Here is an 11393-nt window from a genome sequence, read left to right as displayed (position 1 = left end):
AAATTTTCTTAACATCAGCGTAGAACCTTTGTTATCCCCATTAGTCACAGTGCCAAAAACAGAAAGGTGTTTCTGCTCACAGGGGATCCCGTCCCCAAACCGGTGTAACTGGTCAACACCCTTCCACTGATTCCCATGGCTTTGGGGTCAGCCCTTGAGTATGAAACAATTTGACCCTCCTGGGTAATCTAGAAATCAGATTTGGAAAAGCTCTGTGTAGTGCTAAGTCAATGTTCTGGGTGGGTTTTTTTCCTAATGTTTATAGTTATTGAGCAGATTAATACTGGTAAATATTAAATAGGGTCATCTGGAAAGGGATAAGCACTCTAGCTTCTGCCAACAAACTACTTAAGCACATGCTTAGAGATAAGCACACATATTAAGGTAAATGGAGTTGCTCAGAAGCTTGGTGTTGAGCATATGTTTAGGCTTTCTGGATTTGGAGAAACTCATTGCTTGAAATGATCTTCTCTTATCCTTAATGAACAGAAATTAGACTCTAGTATGAGAATTAATTTTCACTTAAAAAAAATTCAAAAGTACTAAAAGGTGAAAAAGTCAGGATGAAAAAGGAAATGATCTAATTTGAATGCCATAAGATAGAAAGAACGTAATTTCAAGAAGCATTCCAAAATTTCTTTCCCTTCTTCTGTTCTGCTTTAAAACTTACTCAGCCCCCCAGGTGGCCGGATTGGGTCGGTTCCTTGGGGAGCAGGTTGCTGTGTTTGATGTCTCCAGTATCCCAGGTGAATGCCATGCTCTGGTCCAGCCAGCCCAGGAGAGGACCATGCTGGAGTAGGAGGTAGAAGGGCTCTCTCCTTGCTGAACTGGTGGGAATAAGTTAAAAATAAGGTGAAAACTTCTCCACACAAATCCTTAGAGCTGTTCATTAGGAAGCAACGATCTGCATGTAGTGAGCAGCTATTGCATGTGCACTTCAAAAACCTTAGTTGGAGCTTTAAACATCCAAATTTAGAATGATAGACCTGGTTGGGATATTACAAAACAATGTTTGGAGAGACAACAACTCACATTAAAGCGTATCTGACCTTCTCCTGCCAGGAATACAGCAGAGCTGTACAAAAGCTGATACGGCGAGAGCTCCTGGGTTGGCGTGTATGTCTGTCTTCAGAAGAGGAAGATAAAGAAAATGGTGAGAAACACTTGGAATCCTGCTTTTTCCCTTGAAGTGCCTTGAATTTTTCCCTTGATTTTTTTTTTCTGTGCTGAAATTTGTCAGCATTAAAACAGAGGGAAGATTTTTTTTTTTCCAGAGGAATCCAGCACAAACTGAGAAATCCCACTACACTCAGTGGGGACACTATATAATCCTGGCCCTTCATTTGCTTAAGTGTTTGGCTTTTTTGGAGGGTGGGGTGTCCCCCAGCTAGTGTGGGGGGGATGGGTGGTGCACGCTGGCATCTCCCCATCAAGCAAAACTGGCATAAAGAGAGGGGAAAACCACATTATTATCAGATCTGGGTCGGGAATTGTTTTTAACATTAAAAATGGATAAGGGGTGCTCTTGAGAGGAGGGAAGGGAAGCTGGGGAAGGGCTGACCCTGTGGTGGGTCGAGGAATATTCCTGTTAATAGCCATCTGCAGCATCAGGCTTTTAACCAGCTCATTAAAAGCTTGATTTGCGCTGTGCCCGCTGAAGGGGAGCCTCCTGTTTCCCTGCCCAGGGTGATGGAGGAAAGGGCCTGCCCTGCTCCCAGGGAGGATTTACAGGGCAAGAGCTGAAACATTTGGCAAGTGAGGGGGTGAAATTTAAGGTTACCTGTAGGCAGCTGTTGCTCACCCTGTGGGTGTTTTATACGGCCATTTAATTGCGTGTTGCTCGGCGCTAAATGAGTCCGACTGACGTGAATAACCACAGCAACACAAACGCTGCTGCCTCCGAGATAAAGGACCCTATTTGAGAAACAAATGCTTAACTAATAATACCTCCTGTGCTTTTAAAAGTCTCTGATAAAAAGGAAAGAAATGGTCTCGTTCTTAAAAAATAAACGCAGAAGCATTTTAAGGACCTTTTCCCCCCGCAACCACCACCTTTTCTATTCTTTTCCCAGGTTGCAAAAATAACATCCAATAATGAAATGAAAACAAGCTGAATGGTTACACTGAGTGGAGGAGGGAAGAGGTAGTCGCAGACAGCTGGAGCATGTCTGGGCCAGTGTCTCAGCCCTTTTCTTTCTGCTAGCTGAGTGCCACTCCAAGAATGCAGACAATGCTGGCTACGACTGTTTCATATTTGATTTCCCCACTTAAATCTGTGCTCGTTAAACGAAACCCCATTGTCAGGTTGGCAGGCATCCACCCTGCCTCCTCAGGTCCCGCTTCGGAGCCTGCTGTCTGCCTTGAGGTCTCCTGCTCCCAACCCTCCAGCGAGGACCAGGTATGCAAAGAGCATCTTGCTGTTTTAGCGTGGCTTGCGGCGCAGCAACAAAAGCTTTTTTGGACTTTTCCTTGCAGCCACATCCACGGATAACCCTCATAAATCCTGGTCTGAGGGCAGACAGAAGTGCCGCAGGGAAGGGATGGGGTTTTGGATGCATCTCAAGAGTGATGGATCAACTGGGTGCTCAGCTGGAGCCGGTCTCTGGGCAAGGTACCGGCTGTGCTGCCTGCAGGAGGAAAATGCTTAAGCAAGCAGGGCCTCATCCTGCAAGGGGCTGGTGTCCTGCCCTGCTTGAGGAGAGGGTATTTTTTGGGGTGTTTCTGGTCTCGGTGGGGCCCTGTGTGTGCTTTAGTGGGTTGAGAGCAGAGGGTTCAGCAGTTGTAGGGCTTTGCTGAAGAGGGGCAGGAGAAACGCTGTGTATTGGAAGCAAAGCAGTGACTCTTGTCTTCTGTAAAATACCAGAAAAAGCATGAAAACTAGGAGTCTTATTTAAAAAGCTTAGGGAAATTACAAAATCCCACAGCTGTCCAGTTCTTTGGACTGCAGACCCTCTTGGCCTTTCTCCTGCCCTATAAGCTGGTCCCATGGTCTGGTACCTGCTCATACATCACTTGTGCAATGGGACTTCTGCAGCAAATGCCAGGGATGCCAAAGCAGACAGGGCTCTTCAGAGGGAGAGGAGAGAGGATGGGGCTGTGGTACCACAGGGCATGATGCTGGAGCAGGAGGAAGCACTGGCTGTGTTTTGATTCTTCAGATGCCCCGGAGGAGCCCACTGCTGGGCTGTTGTCATGGAAACACCGTTATTTTGGGGGATGTGAGACTGGCTCCAAGTAAAGGTTAAAGGGAAGAAAAAAAACCCCAAGTGATCGGATGCACAGAAGGTAAGATTGTTCCTCAGCATGGCAAAATGTGTGAATGTCTGAGCCAGTAGCAAATCCTCCAAGGTGTGTGGGCTTGGAGGCACTTCAGGGCTGGAAATGGATGCTGTGCCTCGTGCAGGAGCTGGTTGGGACCATGATGCTGGGCTCTGGCTCTGTTCCAGGTCACCCAAAGCCTTCTTCCTCCTCCTGCCCTCCCCTCTCATCCTCCCACGTTGTCGAGGTGTTGCTGCGGAAGGCTCTCCGTGGAGCAGAGATGCTACGTGCTGGATGGCGGTGACTTTTCAGGCCTCTTTGCTGTTCAGGTCACAGATCTGTGTCCACACTGCGTCCGCAATCACAAGGAAGAGCAGAAAGGCAAACCTTCAGGTTCTGCTTTCTGTAATGTTGAGAGCAAGTTGTATAATTCCCATAAATTTTTCCCCAGCCTTTAAATTCAGAGGCCCAGGCCATGTATGCGAAAGGTGTGTCCCTTTAGTTGAAAGAGCACTGGGATGTAATGGGTATGAAGGGCCAAATTAGTGGTTCATCAAGTCATTTAATGGAATGATGCACATGGCTTCAGGGGCGCTTCTGATCCTGATGGGAGCACGTTCAGGCTCTGCCTGTCCTTGCACAGCCGTGCTGCCCTTCCTGGCTGCTGTTAATGGTGTTACAGATGGCAATCCACCTTCCCCACTATGATCAGTGCTCGTGGTTAAATGTCCAAACTGGAGCAGTCTCACAAAAATCACCACAAAAACCAAAGATGCTCAGGGTACGACCAAACTCAAGCACAGGTCCAGCATCTGCAGGGTGAGGTGGTACCACTTGTAATGCGATGGGTCTCTGCAGAGGTTCACAGAACCACATGGGGTTGGAAGGGACCTCTGGAGATCATCTAGACCAACCTCACTGCCAAAGCAGGTCCACACAGAGCAGGTTGCACAGGAACATGTCCAGGTGGGTTTTGAAGGTCTCCAGAGAAGGAGACCCCACCACCTCTCTGGGCAGCCTGTTCTGGGGCTCTGCCACCCTCAAAGTGAAGAAGTTCCTCCTCATGTTTAGGTGGAGGTTTGGGAAGTCAGCATGGGGAAAGGGGAACAGGCTGCCTACCCCAGGTAGGTGGTCCCATTCATCCCAGTAAGAAGCAGGAGCAGCAGTATGGGCCGAGAAGAGATGCAATGGCAGCAGCAGATTGCACTGAGGCACCCGTGATGCTCAGTGTGCCGAAGGCAAAACAGACTCCCACTGAAATGGAGACAAAAGCATTTTATCACTTTTCTGACCTGCTGAGAGAATCTTTTTTTTTTAAAAAAAAACAACTTTAAAACTAAAAAGCTCAGTATTTTTGTATTTCTTCATTTCCAACTTGGACAAAAACCACCCTTGTTTTTATATTCAATATCCTTTCTTCTGTGTCCAAAAAGAGATATGATGGTAAGGAAAATTAGTAGCTTGAATGTTGTGAACTTATTAAAGAAAAATGTGGATTTTATTTTTTTTTTTCAGGGAGGACAAAGTCATAGAAACCATATTTCACTAAAAGTACAAGAAGAATAAATTGGAGCAGGTATACTTACGCAGTTTGTCATATAGCATGTAAGTGCAGTGGGTGGCCTTTAAAATTTAAACTGCGCATTCGAATACTGACAAAGTTCCTCATTATAAAGCAGAAAATGTGATAGGAGCTGGCAGAGGTACCGTGCTGGTGGGATATTTAACGTGTGCCCTCTGAAAGCCCTGCACAGCACATTTGATCCATGATACTAGCGAGAAAAGTGTTTTCCCCTTTGACTGCATGGTCCAGATTAATTAACTCTGCTGCTCCCTTGCTGCCTCCCGTGGGTGACACGGTGTAGAAGACTCGGGGACTTGTCACCCTGAGTTCTGGGTGTGCTCAGCCCTTGGTGCCCACTCCCCACCTCTCCCATCCCTGCCTTGTCCCAGCGCATCCCTGCCCCGGAGGGCTTTGCTATGGAGCCAGCTCCATCCTTTGTGCCAGCTGAGAGGCTTTTTCCACGCTGGGTGAAGCCTTAGAAGAGCTTTTAGGAATAATTTAAATTTCCTTTGATCCAACAGCTCTGCAGGTAAAGAACTAATGGTGTTGGAGCAAGCAATGACTGGCTGCTGCGCTTGAGTCTCTTGGGGAGCGGAACAGGCTCTTCTCCTCTCCTGGAATAACTGCTCTGTGCTTCTCCCTGGGCCAGTGCACAGAGATGGCTTAAAAAAAGATGGATTAGGAGATGTGCCAGCTGAGGCAGGACCATGGCCCTGTTGGTACATGTTCAGGGCCAGAGGGAGCGTTCTGGAGGAAAAGCTAAAATTCACCTTTTGCGGGCTCAGGCATAGCATCACATCCTCTTTGTGCACAGCCTGGCCATGGATGATGTTTACTGTTTGTTGCCAAAAGGCTAACAAAAACTGTTTGTGCCTCTCCTGTCTTTAGAGTTCTCATGCTCCTGAGCTACCTCGGGGCGCTTGGAAGGGTATGGCCATCCCCAACAGGGGACACCATCCAATCCACCAGGCTGGCGACTTTAATTAGGATTCTCATGCTGAATAACGGGGAGCAGGGAAGAAACCCAGGATGCCATGAATGGGAAGTGCCCGAAGGGAACCCCAGGCAGTGCAGAAAGGAAGGTTATTAAGGTTATTTTAATCCCTGCTTCGTGCTGCTTTGGTCACTCCGGACAAGGAACGAGTTTGGGTTTGGTTCTTCTTCCTGAGGGCTCTCAGAGGCACAGCAGACACTTGTGTTATTCACCAGGTCCCCAACAGGGTACATTCCATCACTGCCCTTATTTCAGAACTAGTTTTGACTGGGTAGAGTGTCTATGGTGAGGACGGGGAGCTGCCATATGCAGGTGCATTTTCATTCTGTTCGATACACTCTGGCCTGCAGTGAGGAATCTTTTTTTTTTTTCCTAGTGTAAGCATCTTGGACCCACATGTATCTCTGCTCCTGACTTTCAGGCTGGTGAATAGAAGGAAGAGCTGAGGATGTGCTACGGGCAAGAGCCTGTGCCCGAGAACACAGCGAATAGCACGATCTGGGCTGTGACTGCCGGTGCGACGGAGGAGACTGCATCCACACGGATCCAGAGCCTTGAGCAATGTTGTCCTGCGGTTTGGTTTCCATTCTGGCAGGCTACACCCAGTAAGGCCCAGGTTTTTCATGGCACTTTCCATTTTTTGATTTAGGGAATTTGAAAAATACTTGTATTGAGGCTGAGCCTGAAGTTACAATCTTGGCACATCCATACCATCAAATTCCCGTGGATAAAAGCAGAAACATCTGGATTCATGAGTGGATGTTGGCTAAATCCACCAGGACAAAAAAAAAAGCCTTCAAGGGATTCTAGGGGGTTCTAGCCAGAATAAATAATACAACAAAATAAGAGTGTTATTAAGAATAATTGTAATACTGAAGCTGAATTATAAGATGAGGGCCAGGCCCTTTTCACAATCTGCTTTTCCAGCTAAGAGCCCTTCAATTTACACTTAATGCACATGTGGCTGATGGAACAAAGAAAAAATTGAAGAAGGATGAAAGCAGCGCAGAGATTATTCAGCCTTGCTGGTTTAGCTCCAGGCACATCGTTTAAATGAGTAGATGATCAGTTTCCAGTTTGTTTTAAATTCTCTGGCAAGAAATTTTACGCTCTATCCCAAAGTTGGATGTGCTTAAAACTTTTCTCTCTCTCTTTTTTTTCTTTTTTTTTAAGGCTCTGCCATTTTGTTTTATTTCTTAAGGCAAGACTCTGAAAGTGTTCTGCAGGAGACACCTGGGTGCTGGGACTGGAGAAGCAGCCTGGCTGGGTCACCAAGGGGCTGTGTCCCTGCTCCCAACCTTTGGGGATCCTGAGAACTGGAAACAGTTGCTCCTTTTCTCCCTCAGCCCTGGGAGGCTGAGCCCTGTCTTCCTGATGGGATGCTATACCCAAGTTCAGCAGTACCAAAGTCAAGGGGAGTGACCAAAAGTGACCCAAAACTGCTGTGATCTACTTTTTTTTTAAGGCTCTGCCATTTTGTTTTATTTCTTAAGGCAAGACTCTGAAAGTGTTCTGCAGGAGACACCTGGGTGCTGGGACTGGAGAAGCAGCCTGGCTGGGTCACCAAGGGGCTGTGTCCCTGCTCCCAACCTTTGGGGATCCTGAGAACTGGAAATAGTTGCTCCTTTTCTCCCTCAGCCCTGTCTTGCTGATGGGATGCTATACCCAAGTTCAGCAGTACCCAAAGTCAAGGGGAGTGACCAAAAGTGACCCAAAACTGCTGTGATCCACAGACTTGCAGCCTCTTTGCCTGGTTTAAAGCCTGGTAAAGGTTTGTACTGCTTGCCCCTTGCATCTCCTCCTGGTGTTTTCAGGGTTAAGAGCTGCTGAAGAGCACATCTTATTGCCACCCAGCCCCTTCTGTGTGGGTTTCCTCCACCAGCCGTGCCCCAGGTCTCCAAAGCTGCCACAAGCACCAGGTCATAGAGCATCTCTTCCCCTGATGTGACCAACTACACCCACATCCAGGTGATCAAAGAGTATGTTGTAGAAAATGCCCTTAACAGGCTGTCCCTCCCCAACAGACCTAGTCAGCATTTCTCATTACCTGTACTTTGTCCACACAGATCTGCCTCGCTGACCTTGCGTGTCCCCATTCCCGGAAAGCCTCGGCCATTTGCCTGCTCCGTAACCTCCAGCCAACACAGCTTGGGGTGAGTTGCTTCCTTGTGGAATAAAACTCTTCTTGGTCAGTCCTTGCCCTGTCCTCCTCCTTTGTTGCCCTTGTCTTCCCCGTTGTCCATACCACAGCCAACCAGTTCAATAGCTCCTGAGGGAGCCGGTCTGTTGGTACCGCTCTAATTGTTCCTCATCCATGGAGAGACTTTAGGTTTTCCACCATGGAGACTCTTCTTTTTATGCACTGCCAATGCTTAATGCTCTCTGCAGGCAGAGGTCTGAAGGGTGGGATGCATGTTTGGGATGAGGCAATACTTGAAGCACGACTGGAAATACCAATGATACACAAACGATGACATTTACACTGCCGTATGTTCTGTACAAGGAATAATCCTGTTTATACTGTAAGGAGTGGGAGTTCCACTGGCCTTAAAATAACCCCAACACATTTAGGGAATCCATAAAGAGGATGGCCCGGTATTTCTTAGGGATGTTATTTTCAGCTGATCTTCTTTAGTTTGCTGCCAACATCTGTTGCTTCCACTGCTGCGTATCGCCCAGCACCCACAGCCTGGGTCTGAACCAAAAGCTGACAGGATCTAATGCAAAACAAAATTCAGAGTGTCGCTTCCTATTAGCAGAGTGTAGCATCCTGACCATCATGGCGACAGGAGGAAATACATCTGTCCATAGATGTTACAAAATACTGGGTTTAGATTATCTGCTTTCACCACCACCGTGCTTGACGTTGTGTTCTTCCACCCAACTCGAAGGCAATAGGAAGGTCTGCAGGGCTCTCGGGCAGGAACAAAACAGCTTGAGAAGCTGGAGAAGGAGACATGAAGCAGAGCTAAATTTAGAATGCCAGATAAGGAAATATCTGCATCTTCAGTGCTCTGTGGTTTTGTTTTGCTCTGCACAAAGCACACCTTGGTTTTGCATGGCTGTTTGCAGATTGCGCCGACTCAGAGAAAGCTTGTGGGGAGGAAAAAAAAAACACAAAAAGGCTTTGATGTCGTCAGTAAACAAATAGCAGTGTTAAAAGATCTTCAGTTCTTGTTAGTGTGCTGCAAACAGCTATGCTTGAAGAAAAATAAGCATCCTGAGGTTGATGGAATGCTAGAAAAGCCATAAAGTACTATAGTCAAATCCTTGGCGGGAGGACATCAGAAATGACAGTGCCATGAAAAAACTTCTTGTCTCTCCTTTTAGATTAAAACAAAAGAACAAACTGGTTCGGGGTTTACTGTGGCCAAATCACAGCCACCCAAATCACAGGAATATTACCAAGTCTGGTGGAAAACCAAAGGTAGGAGTCCCCTGGAGATATTCCCCTCCAACCATTGGGGTGAGGAGAAGACTCACCCTTTCTCCAAACACTGTTTTGACTGAGCTTCCTCGGTGCTTCACCTGCTGCCACAGGGCCACTAGCACCTCCTCACTCCAGCAGCTGCAGGACCTTGCCCCAAAAAAACCTCATTGGCTTTTACTTACAATGTCCCTTTGGGAATGCAAAAGCTTAAGAAATTGATTTAATCAAAGAGAAGAGCTAAACAATGATCTCAATTACACCAGGGTAACCCTGGGGATGTTAATTTACATTTATACCCTTTTAACAATCCAAATTTGATTCAGAAGGAGAAAGTTTGGGTTTTGTCTGTAAAGGGAAATTAAAAATCAGCAGGTCGTGATAATAATCAATATACCAATATTTACTACAAATTTAAAACTTGTCAGGAGCCTCCAGGGAGCCTCTCGCTTCAGTTTCATGTAATTCCAAGTGTTTCTCTGCTTAAAGCGAGTTCGCAGGAGCTAGGAGAGAAATCATTCAAACATAGTTGACTTTTCAAAGTGTCTGTAGCATCGCTAACATAAGACTTTTGTTCTGCCTACCAAAGCTCTGTTCCAAACGGGACCAGCAAGGCAAACACCCCATCCAACAAACCAGGGCTTACAAGAAAAAAAAACAGAGGAAAAAAGCAAAAATAAAAAGCTTACAATCCCAAAGATAATAAGTTTCCTTCTGGTAGCTTCATACAAGCTTTTCACTTTCATTGTGAGCCTCTCCCAGCCAGATTCACAGGGAGGGTTTGTAGCTAAAGCTGAGGCAGAGACGGTTCATAATAAACAGAAGCTCCTTAGAGACCGTAGCCATGGCATGGGAGAGCTGTTTACCTGGCACCATGAAGCACTATTCAGTTTATCTTCAGATGTTCCTACAGAAACAGAAGGCACTACAGTGTAGTAAATAAGGCCACTTCACCCCTAGGAATATGTTGGGATGGTGTGGTTTGGTTTTTTTTTTTTCCATTTGGGTTGGTTTTTTTGTTGCCCTTCGCTCTCAGCTGCAGAAAGCCCGTCCTGTGACTTCTCAATTCCTCCTTCATCCCTCTTCCCAAGAGGACAGCCTGCTTCTCAGTGCAGAGACAGCCAGAAACTTGCTGCCAGCAGCTGGGGTGGTGGTTTCCCTCGCTGCCCATCACAGCCAGCGTGACACCAGCACCCTCGGTGGGACACGGATGTGTCCTCCAGAGGAGGACCACCTTCTCCCCAGGGACATCTAGCGTTGGTGTAACGTGTTTGTACCAGGGAAGTTTAGATGGAATAGGCTCCAGCTTGTGACTGAAATCTAGCGTGTCACTCGGTGTGCTGTTGGTGTCTTTGGTTGCCACAAATGTGAAAGAGAAGGTCACTGGGAGCTTTGAGAGGCGCTTTGGGGGCTGGAGGTCACTCCTAGGATCTGTTCCTGGCCGTGATGGGGGAAAGGCCTTTGATTTCAAAGGGATGAGGGCAGGGAGCCTCCCCCTGCTCATCAGACTGGAACCCTCTTTCTCCCTTCCTGCCACTGCAAATATTTTGATTGCAGGAGGCAAAGCAATTGTGTTGTGTGTACTTTTATCATGTGCAGTCCCTGGGGCACGCTGCTGATAACCATCAGACTAGTCTCAGACCTGTGGCCTCCCCGCTGGAGTGCTGCCACCAGCCAGGGTGGCTTTGGGTACCACCAGGCGCCCCAGGGCACATCCCCATTCCTGCTAAAGGAGGCTCAGATGGGATGGTCATGCTTTGGGGCAGCCAGCTCCCACCATGGTGGCTCCTGGGGCCACTGAAATAATAAGGTCCCCTCCACAGGGTGCAGAGTGGCACTTTTAACAAGTGGTGATTTTACTGCTGAATTCATGCCTTTGATCACAGAATCACATGGGGTTGGAAGGGACCTCTGGAAATCATCTAGTCCAACCCCCCTGCCAAAGCAGGTCCACCCGGAGCAGGTTGCACAGGAACGTGTCCAGGAGGGTTTGGAATGTCTCCAGAGAAGGAGACTCCACCACCTCTCTGAGCAGCCTGTCCCAGGACTCTGCCACCCTCACAGGAAAGAAGTTCCTTCTCATGTTTAGGTGGAACTTCTTATGTTCAAGTTTGTGCCCATTTCCTCTTGTCCTGTCCCTGGGCACCACT

General features: G+C 47.5%; 1 protein-coding gene across 1 annotated transcript; it reads right to left on the bottom strand.

Moving 5' to 3' along the window:
- Nucleotides 1–3591: 3591 nt before the first annotated feature.
- Nucleotides 3592–9890, bottom strand: TMEM212 (transmembrane protein 212; the record flags this gene model as incomplete). The annotated part of the gene is given in 5 exon segments (XM_014938788.1): nucleotides 3592–4110; nucleotides 4378–4406; nucleotides 4409–4512; nucleotides 7864–7948; nucleotides 9828–9890. Coding segments are annotated over 5 exon segments (591 nt in total), but the record flags the coding sequence as incomplete, so codon positions are not given.
- Nucleotides 9891–11393: the final 1503 nt, after the last annotated feature.

This window comes from Calidris pugnax, unplaced genomic scaffold, assembly GCF_001431845.1.
Source record: "Calidris pugnax isolate Ruff unplaced genomic scaffold, ASM143184v1 scaffold52, whole genome shotgun sequence".
Lineage (NCBI taxonomy): Eukaryota > Metazoa > Chordata > Aves > Charadriiformes > Scolopacidae > Calidris > Calidris pugnax.
Note: the sequence above shows the minus strand (reverse complement) of the source record. Positions and strands in the feature narration are given on the sequence as shown.